This window comes from Pseudonaja textilis, chromosome 15 (genome assembly GCF_049901715.1).
Source record: "Pseudonaja textilis isolate UNSWEBS1 chromosome 15, rPseTex1.2, whole genome shotgun sequence".
NCBI lineage: Eukaryota > Metazoa > Chordata > Lepidosauria > Squamata > Elapidae > Pseudonaja > Pseudonaja textilis.
Window position 1 is genome coordinate 884,531 of NC_142004.1, and position 14,048 is coordinate 898,578.

General features: G+C 53.0%; 1 protein-coding gene, 1 long non-coding RNA gene and 4 other non-coding genes across 9 annotated transcripts; 1 reads left to right on the top strand and 5 right to left on the bottom strand.

Moving 5' to 3' along the window:
• Positions 1–314: 314 nt before the first annotated feature.
• Positions 315–13,993, bottom strand: TRAFD1 (TRAF-type zinc finger domain containing 1). 4 transcript variants are annotated; one of them, XM_087913277.1, is made up of 14 exons: positions 13,874–13,993; positions 12,012–12,086; positions 10,561–10,676; positions 4,752–4,822; positions 4,347–4,482; positions 4,180–4,233; positions 3,635–4,046; positions 3,176–3,412; positions 2,847–2,914; positions 2,448–2,669; positions 2,230–2,362; positions 1,655–1,964; positions 1,349–1,406; positions 315–953 (listed from the first exon to the last, which is right to left on the bottom strand). In XM_087913277.1, the coding sequence occupies exons 4-14, from the start codon at positions 4,799–4,801 to the stop codon at positions 909–911; spliced, it is 1,725 nt and encodes a 574-aa protein (XP_087769403.1). In that variant the 5' UTR covers positions 4,802–4,822; positions 10,561–10,676; positions 12,012–12,086; positions 13,874–13,993; the 3' UTR covers positions 315–908. The 4 variants fall into 4 exon arrangements, with proteins under 4 accessions (XP_087769403.1, XP_026575212.1, XP_087769404.1 ...); XM_026719427.2 differs by lacking the exons at positions 10,561–10,676; positions 12,012–12,086; positions 13,874–13,993 and adding an exon at positions 5,709–5,845; XM_087913278.1 differs by lacking the exons at positions 10,561–10,676; positions 12,012–12,086; positions 13,874–13,993 and adding an exon at positions 4,964–5,718.
• LOC113448720 (U1 spliceosomal RNA) lies at positions 7,348–7,511 on the bottom strand. The gene has a single exon (XR_003375765.1). It is a non-coding gene; the product is annotated as a U1 spliceosomal RNA (small nuclear RNA).
• On the bottom strand, positions 8,391–8,585 carry LOC113448721 (U1 spliceosomal RNA). Its single transcript, XR_015739656.1, has one exon. It is a non-coding gene; the product is annotated as a U1 spliceosomal RNA (small nuclear RNA).
• LOC113448719 (U1 spliceosomal RNA) lies at positions 10,152–10,315 on the bottom strand. The gene has a single exon (XR_003375764.2). It is a non-coding gene; the product is annotated as a U1 spliceosomal RNA (small nuclear RNA).
• On the top strand, positions 10,623–11,053 carry LOC148124615 (uncharacterized). The gene is made up of 2 exons (XR_015739623.1): positions 10,623–10,730; positions 10,959–11,053. It is a non-coding gene; the product is annotated as an uncharacterized LOC148124615 (long non-coding RNA).
• Positions 11,196–11,359, bottom strand: LOC113448718 (U1 spliceosomal RNA). Its single transcript, XR_003375763.1, has one exon. It is a non-coding gene; the product is annotated as a U1 spliceosomal RNA (small nuclear RNA).
• Positions 13,994–14,048: the final 55 nt, after the last annotated feature.

Below are 14,048 nucleotides of genomic sequence, written 5' to 3' on the forward strand. Positions count from 1 at the left end.
CCACCACAGGCCTCTGGCCTTGGAAAGAACACGGCGAGGTTGGTCCCCCCCCCCTTGTTTTTAAGAATTCTTTGGCTTTTCTTGTACTTAATAAATGCTGACATTTGGTGGAAGTGTCCTCGAGGCCGCTCTGTTCTTGGGGAGCCAGGGCTGAGCCACAGGGGGGGAGGAAACCGGCCAAGGAGGGAGGGGAGGAGGTTAAGAGCCTCCAACTGCCAACACCCAGCACCAGTTTCTGCTTTGGGTTGGACTCGCACCCAGTGTCGTGTGAGCCCGGTCTCAATGAGCGTGGGCCTCGAGAGAAAGACAGGATGGGCTAATAGGTACAAACTTTATTGTAAGAAATTGAAAAGTCTCAAAACACACAAAAGGGCGCGGCCCTCCGGCTCCTCGGAGCGCCCGTTTCGGCTTTTAAGGCCCTGCGACTGAACCCCAGGGAGGAGCCCCCAGGAGGGTCATGGGGGGATGGGGGGGGATTCCCCTCCTTTCACATTGAGTGAAAAACTGGGCTGGGAAGGAGGAGAAAGGAAGAGGCGGGCGAGGGCAGGGCAGGGAGGGAGGGAGGGACACTCCTAGCAGCAAAGTTCGAACTCGGCAACTACTAACTAGCCCGTCTACTCAGGCCTTTGGAAAAGGGGGGGGGGGGGAGTTGTTTCTCTATGCTTGCAAAGAGGAAGCGTCTGCTCAAGCAAAAGGTTTTGAGCCCCCGGAACGACTCGGCCCTCTGTACCCCCACCTGAACAGCAACAAAACAGGGCACAACTGACAAAGCAATCACGGGATCCTGCCGCCGCCTCTGTGGCAGGTGTGGAACGCCGGTCCCGGAACTCCTGCGGAAATCTTGCCATGAAGCCCAGGTCCTCGTGCCGGAGGGGAGGCAGGAAAGGGCGGCCCTGGACATTCTCCCCTCATTCTCTGTCGGGGTTGGCCGACTTCACTTGCCAGGGTTTTGCCTGGAGGCGAGAAAAGGCCGGAGGCTTTGGAGAGAACCAGGCGAGGGGCTCAGAAGCCGGACAGGGGCTCTTTCGGGCCCTTCAGAGGGCCAAGAAAGGCCTCCCCAGAAGACACCAGGTCTCTTCCCCGCCTCATGATCCAGGGGGGAAGAGCTCAAGGGGGCTGACTGGGAAAGGCACCTGCAAGGCCTCGGTGGAGCAAGAAATCCTGAGCTCAAGCACAAAGGGGGGCCGCGGTTGAGACATGCAGCATCCCATCTAAGCAGAGATTTTTCTGAACCCATGAAATTCAAGCTGTCTCAGACTTTGCGAAGGGTTCAGCTCCTGTCGCAGGATTGGTTTCTTAAAGGTTCTCTCCCTTGCCCAAGAGGCCACCGGCCAAGCGCAGCCCTTACCTTGGCGTTGTTGAAATGGGGCGGAGCTGAAGGACTTTGTCCTCCTTCCTGTCTGATGCTAAAAGAGGGGGAGAAAAACAGGGGGATGGTGGAAAAACAAAACTTCTTTTCAAGGTTGTTTTAACCCCCACCCTCCACCCGCCTGCAAACAGCTGCCTCTTCCAGTTGGGACCAGAAGGCAAGAAGTGCAGGTTCCCCCCTTAAGAAGGAGCAGCCCAGATATGCAGCCTTCACCCCCATCAAGAAGGTTCTGGTTCTACCGTAAACGGACACTTGGAAAGCTGGTGGCGACTCTGGAGCCCCTACCTTGGGCGAGTGGGGTGTGTAGCAGGGAAGCTTGGGATGTAGGTGCTGGGAGCGTAGTCCGAGTGGGGGTATCTGGCAGGCAGAGGGGCGGCCACGGGGTCGCTCGGACTTTGGCCCGGGGTCCTTCCTTCGCTGTCTCCCAGTTTCTTGGGCTTCCTTGCCTTGGAAAGAGCAGCCGCTTCCTCCCTCTGTTGGTTGTTGGGAGCGGCCAGCAGGAAGCGCCTGGCCGCCACCTGGGAGTGGCTCCTTGGAGCAGGCTGGAAAGGCGTCCTCTGCTGGAGTTGCTCCAGGTACTGTGGAGAGAGCTCACCTGGCGCAGGAGGGAGAGAGGGAAGACCGCTCAGGGGCCACCAGGGAAAGAGGCAGAGAGGAGACGCAGGGCCTGAGCCCGGGAGACGAAGGCAGGCTCCAAACTCCGGCAGGAGGGCTGAGGGACCCCAATGATCCGCCCTCCCTCCCTCCCTCCCTGCCGGCTCCCCCACAGCCCAGTTAGGGAGCCCAGGACCGACCATCCTCCTTGGGGGATGCCCAGAGGAGTGCTCGGCAGGGCCTGCACCAAGAATGGGCTGGCCTACCTTGGTGCCGGATGCGTCTTCTGACGAGCTCTGGAGACTCGGTTCCCGCAGAGCTTTCCGCCACTGGAGACCCCGACTGTACAGGCATCCTCCCGCTCGAGGGGGCGGTTGGTGGGCGCAAATCACACTGGTACTGGGTGGAGAAAAAGGGCTGCCAGTCACGGCCCCCCACCCCACCCCAGCGCCCAACGGGGGCTTCGGGGCTGCTGCCTGCATACCTGGTGGTGGAACAGGATCTCCTCCTCTAGCTGGACCCCGCAGAACTCGCACGGGAGCAAGAGGCTGTCCTGGATGCCGGGCTGGGGAGGAAACGTCTCTCCGCTGCCCACAGAACGCCTGCCAGGCAGCTCTCCCCACAGGCCGCTCAGGCATTCGGTCGGCGGGGGCAGGTTGCTCCTCTTGCTGAAGGAGGCCAAGGCGCTGGCGGGGCTGCAGCCCGTCTGTCACGAGTAGGGCAGGGAAAGGAGGGAAACGGTCTCTTCCAACTTGCCCCAGCGGTGGTGGGCGCATGGAGGGGGCAACGAGCAAGGGCGGAGTTGAGCAGGGGGTGATGCTTCCCCAGCCCCTCTTCCTTGGTCAGCTCCCCCCTCCCAGCCCCAGAAGACGGGACACCCCACCTGGTGAAGGATCAGGTCTCCCTCGGGGAACAGCTCCTCGCAGAATTCACAAGGCAGCAGGGTCTCCGCTGAAGGGTAAGAGAGACACGACTCAAAGCCGGATTACAACCACCCAGCTGCCACCTATCTCCTCGCCACCTATCTCCTCACCACCGATAACTCCTCCGCCAAGCCCGGTGAGCCACCCAAGGGCAGTTTGGGCTGCTCTTCAGTCAAAAAGAAACAGAAACCCCCGGGAGGAGGGGGGCAGGGTCCTTGGGGTTCTCCCCATAGCTTGCCCCTTCCTCCCCCGGCCATCCCTGGAGAAGCAACCACGAACACCCACGTACTTTGGGGCCTGTTCAGATTGTCGGCTGCCACCAGCAAATCCTGAGAGGGGTCCCTGGAGTTCTTTGCTGGTCCGGCCTGGGGGGCGCAGATGTTCTTCCAGAGTTCTCTGTGGAGCTCGGCCACACGGGGTTGGCCGAAGCTGTTTTCCTGCTGCAAGCTGAGCGCCAGCAGGTAATCCAAGTTGTAGTCCGAGTCTCCGTCCACGGGCAGCGGCGGGGCCTCCTTTTCCAGACGGGCTTCAGGGAACAAACACCGCACAGCGTGAGAAGCAAACCTGCCGCCCTCCCTCCTCGCAGCAGCAACTCACACGCAGAGAAGGTGCGGCTTTCAAAGCCTCTGGGGGGAAGAGAGCCTCCCACCCCACCCTCTTCGTTCAAGAGGCCATTGAGGCGAGGGGCTCGGAGGACCAAAAGGAGAGCAAGAGGGGCTGTTTTGCACTTTCCCCTCAAGGCCTTTACCTCGACTCCGATCTGGCTGGGATGGGCCTCGGTTCCTCCAACTGGGCTCCCTGCTGGGCAGCTGATCACCCGAGACCCAACTGTGCAGCTGGCTCTCCAGGAACCTGTTGCCCCTCAGCGGCGACTCTCCGGCAAAGTCCGGCTGCAGGACGTTCCGGATGGTCTGAATGTTTCGCCAAGGGGCCTCGGGGCGGAAAGGGGGCTTCGCCTGGCCGCCCGGCTCTCCCCCCGCGGCCTTCTCCCCACAGTCGATGGGGTGCGTTTTCAGTTCTCGCAGCATGATGTTGCGGTTGCATCGGACGCATCGCTCGGTCCGGGCCCCACAGTAATCTTCGTGGTCCTGGAGCTTGCAGAAGGCCAGCTCAATGTCACAGTGTTGACATGCAACAGGCCGCAGGGGACACTCAAAAGCCTGTGGGAGGAAGGCAGAAATGGCTCCTTCATGCACCTGTTTCGGGAGAACATCCCGCCACCGCCCTACGGCGAATCTTTTGTCCCGCAAAGCCTTTCGGTGGACAAAATCAGGCAATGATTAGCTTACTCACTACATGATCCTGCAAGAGTCCTCTGTCCATTCTCATGCTGCACTTACAGACAATCTAGGGATGGAAAGAAATGCAGATCAGAGCCAAGCTTGCAGAATGACGCCTGTCTCGTCCAGGGGAGACCCGAGGACGTGGTGGAGGAGGGGGAAGCAACCTGGTGTGATCACCTGGGCATGCTCTTGTTCCTGGTGAGTCCTCATTTCTGCCTTGGGGAAGGACTCCTTGCAGAGGGGACAGACCCCGATGTTCCGGCTGCAGTGAATCTCGTGGATGGTAAAGTTTGCCAGAGGAATCTCTTTTTGACTGCAAGAGGCACAGGGCACGTTGCTAGGCCAAACTCCTCTCTCTCTCTCTCTTTCTCTCTCTCTCTCTCTCTCTTTCTCTTTTTAAGGGTATTGGGACAAACAGAAACTCTAGTCACCTTTTTCTTAAACCCAACTCCCTTCTGCTATCTGAAAAAGCACCGGTTTGAGTGGCTGGGCACACACACACACACACACACACACACACACACACACACACACACACACAGACTAGCAGAGGAAAAAACCACTCATATTGCTAGCCCTTACCAATTGTTGCACAATTGAGTTTCACTTTCCTGTTCTGCCACTGCAGCCATCTCCACTGCTGTTCCAGGAACCTGTTAAAAAAAAAAAAAGACTTTTTCTCTCTGAATGTTTCGCTAGCAGGCTTACTCATTCTGATCCTACTCAAGAGATTCTCTCCTTCACCAGCAACTTCCTTCCCCGCCTCCTTCCTGGCTCCGAGAGCCTGGCATTACCTCCAGGGCTCTTCGGACAGCACGGAAACCCGTTGAACCGGAGGGCGGTGCACAGGCCTGGTGGCCACGGCAGGCCTCAGTGCTGCCTGCCAACCTCTGCTCCCACACGGGCCAGAAGTCAACGGTCCACACTGAGCCGCCCCTCTTTCCTGCCCCTTCTGTGCTGCCGCTGCCCACTGTGGCAGGACCTGGAATCCAGCCGGGGCTTCTGGCCCTGGACGAGGGTCGTCCTTACACCCACCCACCCACCTGCCCAGGAATGAGGGGGGGGCTGTAGATCCTTCTCCGCTAGGTCCTCAGGAGGGGCCCAAGACCAACGCCCCGCTGCCCCAGAAGGGCTGGAGCGGGGAAGACAAGCCGCCTCTCTCCGGGGGTCTCTTCCCAAAGGCTGCTGCTGGCTTCAGTCTCCGCTCAGCGGGGCTGGGGGGCGAAGGCGAGGCTTTGAGGGTTGCCTGTCTGCCCCCCTTTTCTAACAACCTGCCAGTCATTGGGAAGACGGCCTCGGCGGCCCCCCTTCTCCCCCCGCCCCCCCCCACCGCAGCTTCCGATCCCCTGAAAAACCGTCGGGGCCATTTCCGCGGGGGGGGGAGGGGGGGCGGGGGGGCTGGAGGGTAGCCAAGGCAGGGCTGCCCCACCTGGCCTGCCCCGCAGGGCTGTTGTGAAGAGGGGAGCCCTTCGAAGCCCCCCCCCCATCGGTCCCGAAGGCCCCCCCCTCCCCTCCCCTCCCCCAGTGCCCGCCGCTCACCCGCCGGCCTCGTCTCTCTCTCTCTCTCTCTCTTCTCCTCTGCCAGCCGCGACTCGAGCCCCGCCCTCCGCCTCGCGATTGGCCGCCGTTGAGGCCGCGAGCGCCGACTGGCCGGGTTGGCTGCCTGCCCGCCTCGGGCCCCAAAGCGCCCGCCTCCTTCCCCGCCCATCTCCCGGTGCACCGACGTCACGCGGGCAGGCCACGCCCCCGCCCCATCGCCCCCCTTGTACTTCTCCAGCCCCCGCCCCCCCAGGCAGCCAGCCAGGCCGAGGGGCAGCCGGGACACAAGTCTCTCCTCCCCCTTGAGCGGCTCAGCCCGGAACCCCAGCAACCGGGTTCCTAACTCCTCAGCTGCAGGGATTCATTTAAGAGCCGTCGTAAACCGGGTGGGGGGGGGAGGAGTCCCTTCCCCTAGGTCTCGCTGAACAGCAGAAGGGCGGGGCTCGAGTGGCCGTAACTGGGGGGGGGGATGCCATCCATGCTGGCCTGTAAAGAGGGCTGGATCCCCTGTCAGCCACCCCCTGCCCTGGTCAGGTGCAGCTCCCATCATCCCCTGCCTTTCCCCGCTTTTCAATAGCTCGGAGGCCTTGGGGTCCCTTCCGGCCTGACCCACGGCCCCCCACAGCCCCCCTTCTCTGCCTTTCCCCAGCCCCTCCTCTGCCCCCCCCTGCAAACAGGCTGCGGAGGTTCCAGTCAACGGGCGGCCCCAAATCGCCCGCCCAGGGAAGGAGGACCTCAAACCAGATCAAATCGGCCTTTCTCGTCCGAGGAGTGTCATGAGGTTGGCTGAGCCTCCCCTCGTGTCGTCGTTTGGGCAGTTAGCTGCTGTCTCCTTCGGGGCTGGGGCAACAGCGGCTGCTTTCAAGCACGAGGGAACACACTTCCGTCACTCAAGCCGAAGGGAAGAAAATGCCCAGCGGATGACACAACCGAAATCCTGAGTCAAGACTGATTCATGAATGGGTGACATGTGTCGACAGGTACGCATCGCTCGCACCATTCCCTTTCGGGGCAAGCGAGGGGATGCAAAGGGCAAGAATGTGTAAGCAGAGGAAAATGGAGTCAGTCCTCACTTCCTAGATGGGCAGCCACAGGCTTTATAAATAACGGCCTCCTGGTTCGACATCACCACTTCCAGACCCGGGTTAAAACTGGGCTACGGGTGCCATTCTGGCCGCCTGACCGGGCTGCCCTTGCTAGCGAGTGCTGTTGCCCGTGGCTAAGCGCAGGGATGGCGAAGGCTGCCCTCCTCTTCCCGCCCCATGCTCCATCCTGCCCTTTCAGGGCAGCAAAGCAAGCAAAAGGCCCCCACAGCTCATGGGCTGGAAATAAGCCTCGTTCATGCTTTGAATCACGGAGGTTCTGAGTAGGTGCCCAAAATAATCCCTATCTCTAAGACTATATATAAACATGAAGAATTCGTCTTCTGACATCAACAGGGAGCAGCTCTGACTCTTCAGCCATCTCCGTGACAGGCAGGACGACACAGCAGGGAGTGAAGCTACATTCCCTCCAGGGGGATGAAGACATAGGAGACTGCACAAAGCGGAGATGCAACTATTCCAAACGAGGATCAATTAGCTAACGATCCTGGATGAAAACAAGCAGAGAGCTTATTCTGTCTTTGAACCAGCCAGATCAGGGGAAAGCGCGAACGCAGTCCCCCACTACCACAAATTATGCAGTCGAGTTTCCCGCATTTGGGGAAATCGCAGGGGTCAGCACACCCGGAGTGCAATGGATGAGCCTCACCCTGGGAAAACCACCTTCGTGATCATGGTGTCTCCCCTGCCAGGTAAGTATGAGTTGGGGTTGCACGGCTGCCTCCCTGCCCCTCCTCGCCTCTGCCCCCAACCCCATGGTGACTTTGCCCAGAGACTTCCAGCTATCTCGGGAAGGCTCAGCCAGGATCCTGCCTCTCCCCAGTCTGCTTGCACAGAGTCTTGGGGTGCTTTGCGAGCTCCGATTTGCACCCTGTTTTTGATCCCACAATGCCTTCGCGTGCAATCATTTGCATGTCTGTCTGCGCCCTTCTGCAGGCGTCACACCTCTGGCGTGTAAGCAGGCTTTCTATTGGTGCTTCAGGAGGGGAGTAAGCAGGCTTTCTATTGGTGCTTCGTGTGCTCGGATTCTGAGAAGATTGAGCTTAGCGCTCTCTCCCTTCTGTATTATTGAATGAAGAAGCGTTTATTGCAACAAATGTCACTTTTTGTGTGTTTTATTACTAATCTTTGCATCAACACAATATTACGCCCAATAATTTTTGCCATCTTCCTTAAGAAGAAACTGCTCTTATTGGTGTTTTCCATTGTTGGATTTCTCTCTTCGTTTGATTTTCTATTCTTTTTTTTAAAGTTCAAACTGAATGTCACAAAAAGTATTTGATGAAAATCTATCCACACCCTTTTATTCCATTTATTTTCTCCTATCTGCTGACCATTTATGCAACCCAAAGATTCTTGAGGCATGAAATTAAAGGAAATCTTTAAGGAAAAACACATCAATTGAAAACCAGGCGGATATATTATTGCTGATAAGGAATGAAGAAGCACTATCCCCATCTTAAATTCTGCATCACTTTCCCATGCGATTCAATGTCATAGAAAGAGATCGCTATCGCAAAAGACCCAACAAAAAAAATAAATTGCAAATACAACTTTTCTGTCTTTGAGCCAGCCAGATCAGGGGAAAGTGCAAAACACAATCCCCCACTACCACAAATTATACAGTCAGTTTCCCACTGAGAGCATTTGCACCAAAGACAATTAATTTTTTTTAAGGAAACTGCAGGGGTGAGCACAGCCGGTGTGCAATGGATGAGCCGACCCCTGGGAGAACCACCTTCGTGATCATGGCGTCTCCCCTGCAAGTAAGTATGAATTGGGGGTGCACGGCTGCCTCCCTGCCCCTCCTCGCCTCTGCCCCCAGCGCCATGGTGACTTTGCCCGGAGATTTCCAGCTATCTCGGGAAGGCTCAGCCGAGATCCTGCCTCTCCCCAGTCTGCTTGCACAGAGTCTTGGGGTATTTGCGAGCTCTGATTTGCATGCTGCTTTTGATCCCACAATGCCTTGCAATACGCATTTGCATGCGTGCTTTCATCAGTCACGCAGCAGACTGCATCAGCTGAGCCACAGTAAAGAAAGGGGGCGGGGGGTTCACTAGGATTCTTTCCCTTTGTAGCCTGCAGGGAATCTGGTCACATTCTGACTGGCAGCATCAACCTCAGCGACTGGGCACATTCTACTTTTTGATCACATTAAAAGCTAACCCGATCGCTCTTAAACAATTCAGAGCCCTGGGTTATTACGCTTTCTCACAGAGGCACTTCTAACCCATAGACTTCAGCACAGGGTTGCTTACTAAAGGAGGAAACAAACTAGCATTTGTCTTTGATCTTCAAAGAACTCTCACTTCAGAGACTCAACCTTCACTGTTATCAATCTAAGCTGTTTTTCAGAGAATCCAACAGAACCCCAGGAGGTCCTCCAAAAAGATGCGGCTCCATTGATCAGGCGAGTAGAATTTCCGTGTCCAAAATGTTCAGAAACAGAACACACACACACACAAACGTCTGCCCTCCCTTTTCAGCCACTTTTGGATTTCTTTAGCTAAAAATATGAAGAGGTCCAGTGCAATTTATCATTTACCGTATTTCCCCATGTATAAGCACCCCCTTTGTATAAGCCACCCCCCCAATTTTTGGACTGTGAAGTTTTGAAAAAAATATTTTATTAGAGAAACAAGTTATGAAGAAAGAAAATTTACAAAGAAACAAAATTCGACGTCTAGATCTACAACTTCGGTCATGACGCCGAAAGCGGTGCGGGCGACGCTAGCAATCTACGCATCGGAACGAGAGTAGGAACGAAGCATTCAGGCCGATGCCTAGCGTATGCATTTCTATCGCGTACTCGCACTCGTATCATCACGTACAATTTTTACAAAAAAGTATAGCATACTGCTGGAAAACAAGTTTATTCCTACTTTATTATTTTATGCATTTTTCACGTATAAAAAGTGTACCTGCTTTGTATATGCCACCCCCCTACTTTTTGGGCTTGAAAATTTTGGAAAAAAGGGGTGGCTTATACATGGGGAAATACGGTAATATTTATGCCACCTCTCCTCTAGAATTCTCATACAGCCCTGCAAGGAAGGAATAAAGTGTCAGAATGGACTAAAGAGCAAAGAACTGAAAAAGAACAGCAGATAATCCAATCAAGACACACTTCTTCCCATCAGACGGCAAACTTCTTCCTCCATTATCCTTTCACTTCCCAACTGAGCATAAATTTAAATCTGCTACTGTAAACTCACAGTGGGAATCCTACTTGGAAACAATAGCTGATAAAATCAGTAAACCAATACAGGTAAAAGATTTTTCTGTACTGGAATAACAAACAAACAAAAAGTTCACTTTTCTGTCTTTGAACCAGCCAGATCAGGGGAAAGCGCGAACGCAGTCCCCCACTACCACAAATTATGCAGTCGAGTTTCCCGCATTTGGGGAAATCGCAGGGGTCAGCACACCCGGAGTGCAATGGATGAGCCTCACCCTGGGAAAACCACCTTCGTGATCATGGTGTCTCCCCTGCCAGGTAAGTATGAGTTGGGGTTGCAAGGCTGCCTCCCTGCCCCTCCTCGCCTCTGCCCCCAACCCCATGGTGACTTTGCCCAGAGACTTCCAGCTATCTCGGGAAGGCTCAGCCAGGATCCTGCCTCTCCCCAGTCTGCTTGCACAGAGTCTTGGGGTGCTTTGCGAGCTCCGATTTGCACCCTGTTTTTGATCCCACAATGCCTTCGCGTGCAATCATTTGCATGTCTGTCTGCGCCCTTCTGCAGGCGTCATACCTCTGGCGTGTAAGCAGGCTTTCTATTGGTGCTTCAGGAGGGGAGGGAGGGACCACCGAAATCTCTTCATGTGCTCGGATTCTGCGGAGAATGTTCTGCACTTCCTCTTCTTCCCTCTGGAACAGAATTGGTTGTACAAAGTCGCATATTAAGCAAATGTCACTTTTCAGGTATTTTAACCTCTACTTGCTGCTCGATGCGTCTTTGAATCAACGTGCAACGCGATCATTTGCTTCTTTGACTTCTTGAAGAAAGAGGGAACTGTTGCTATCGACAACTTCCCATTGTCAGATGGCTGGTTTTTCTACTTTAAACCACAGACTTAATGTGACAAGAAGTATTCGATGAGAATTTATGCACACCTTCTTATTCTTACTTCTTTTCTTCAATTTTCCAAGCGGCTGACAAAGATTCTATAAAGATTCTTCAGGCGTGAAATGACAGTGACTGGCTCCTTCATAAGTCTTTAGGAAGACTAGGCAGATACTGCTGACACTGAAGGCGAGAACCTATCACCCTTTTAAGGTCTCTCCCTTTCCACGTAGCTCAATATCATAGAATGATACTGCTATCACAAGAGACCAAACAAAGGAGACATTATAAACACAACTTTTCTGTCTTTGAACCAGCAAGATCAGGGGAAAGCGCGAACGCAGTCCCCCACTACCACAAATTATGCAGTCGAGTTTCCCGCATTTGGGGAAATCGCAGGGGTCAGCACACCCGGAGTGCAATGGATGAGCCTCACCCTGGGAAAACCACCTTCATGATCATGGTGTCTCCCCTGCCAGGTAAGTATGAGTTGGGGTTGCAAGGCTGCCTCCCTGCCCCTCCTTGCCTCTGCCCCCAACCCCATGGTGACTATAGCTCAGCACCTTCCAGACCTCCAGAACAGACACAATTATGATGTAATCATACAGCAGATTTGCTGATTGGGATCCAAGAAGAAAATACCTCTTTTGCCCCCATCCTTCTCCTCCTCCCCAGTTCGCTACCAGAATGCTATGCTGCAGTTAATCTGCATATATTCCTGCCCACTTTAGCCTTGCTTTGTCTTCTGAGTTTCCTCGCCCTATGAACAACGTCTTGTATCCTTTACTTTTTAACCTTTTGAATGCATTTCTAAAGGTTTCAGTGGAAAATATGACCTGCCTGCACATTTAAAGGCTGTTTTATATTTTGGTGAAAATTTTTCTGCTCTATCAAAACCTCCAGTCTGTATGAGACCAGCTACCTTAGAATTATACTACTTAGTGTTTTTGCGGTATCCCCAGATTGACCCATCTTCTCTGCAACCTCTGGAGACCAGACAAGACCTCAGCAGTGTTTCTCAGCCTTGGCCACTTTAAACTGTACAAATTTTAATTCCCAGAGTTTAAGGCTGAGAAACCCTGAGCATCCAAATTGTTAAATCCATATGGCCATTTTACTAGGCTGCCAGATCATCTTACCTGTCTGTTGCACAGGAGAAATCTTAGCTTGGACCTTACAGAGATGCACTGAGGAAAATGCAATTGAAACAGATTCTGAAAATGCAAAAGCAAATTCAAATTAGTGTTACCTTCCGGTTCCTAATCAGGTAGCAAGCTTAATTCAGTATTTCTGTAATTGTTTTCTACCCAAACAACATAGTCTAACCTGAAAGAAAGCAAAGCCAAATAAAAATAAAAATCAGCTCATGTATGTAATTTGCAGGTGGATAAAAAGAAACTGCCCGTGCAAATGTCAAAAGCGATCCAAAGAAAAAGTCATTCTGCTTAGCAGATTTATCCTAATAACGGATTTTTTTCCTCACTATCGTGACCTGGGATCCAGCTGTGAATGTGAAGGGCAAGACTCATACCTCAAAAAGCAGGGTCTCCTCATACGAGGAACTGTGTTCAACATACAACGTGAAACACTAGAGTAGCATGTGCAGAAATCTGAACGACCATATGACATCTCTGAATCTTCTCTTGAATTCGGTTGTCAAAGTTATCACTTTGGAAGTATTGATCAGGGTGGACTCATTTCTCACCAGAAATTTTCAGAGTTTGGATTTATTCAGATTTCCTGCCCAGGATTGGACAATTTATTTGTTTATCTATTTGTCACGTTTAAACCCCACCTCTCCTCCAGGAGCTAAAGAGAAGGTTGGGCTGCTGCTAAATTTGAACCCGTCTCTCCCCAATCCCAGCCCAACATGTGAGTCATGATGGCAGGTGAGGCTTCTGCATAGAAAACCATACGGGGAGGGAGGGATTCTTTTATTTTTGCCCCAAATCCTAAGCTTTGGACTAGAAAGGAGTTGGAAATTTATATTTTATATTCTGTCCATTGAACCCAGTATTGGCATAACCTGAGAATTTAGGATAATCCCTTGCAGATCTAAATTAAGAGTTGATGGCTGTCAAAAATGCTACTATTAGTTGAAGAAGAAGAAGATTCCAAAGTTAAGGGGATAATTCCTCACAGATGCCAATTTAGGAGTTGGTGATTTTCATAAATATAGACACAGAGCTGAGGGGATGCATCCTCAAAGATCTAAACCAATGACTTTCATAAATAATAATTATTATTGTCAAAACTGAATGAATAATATCTCACAAATCCAAATTAGGAGTTAGTGGCTTTGGTAAATATTGCTATTGTTTGAGTATAAATAATAATAGTCAAAGCTGAGGGAACAGCCTCTCACAGATTCAAATATGTAACTTTTCAGAAATATTGCTATTAGCTGAATAATAATAATTCATAATAGTCAAAGTTGAGGGAACAACCCCAAATAAGCAGTTGGTGGCTTTTGTAAATATTGCTATTAGTTGAATAATAAGACTATTCAGAATGAAGGGATAACTCCTCACGGACCCAAATTTAAGAGTTGGTGGGCTTCATTGATCACTGTTAGTTAAATAATTATTATAATACTCAGCGTTGAGGGGACAACCTCCCCACCCATATTGGGAAATGGACGGCGTTCATAAAAATAATTCATAAAAATAATATAAACGAGGTTAAAGGACCATCTCCTCACAGAGACAACAAATTCAAGAGATGGTGGCCTTCACTGAATAGTGATAATATAACACTCAAGAGTTGAGGGGGCAAAAAAAACCCCCATCCACACTGAAAAATTGATGGCTTTCCTAACTATACTTTAATAATATCAATAATGTTCCAGTAATCAGAGCTGAGAGGACACCCCCCCCCCCCCCATCCAAACCCCGAGGAGGCCCGGGGGCTTCGACGACCCACAGATGAGGGGATTTCTCCCTCCGCCCCCTGCCCCCCAGACGCCCACTGAGGCACCAAGGCCGCGGCGGCCCTCACGCACCAGGCCGGGCGAAGCCTGAGGGGGCGGCTAGGCGAGGCCGGCGGGCCAGGGGCAGAGGCCCACCTCGCGGGGCCGTTGTGCCGGGCCTCGCCTCGCCTGGCGCGCCGCCTCCCGCCCGCCCTCGGCCCGCCCCGCCAGGCGTCCGGGGGAAGAGAGCGGGGGGGAGAGAGAGAGA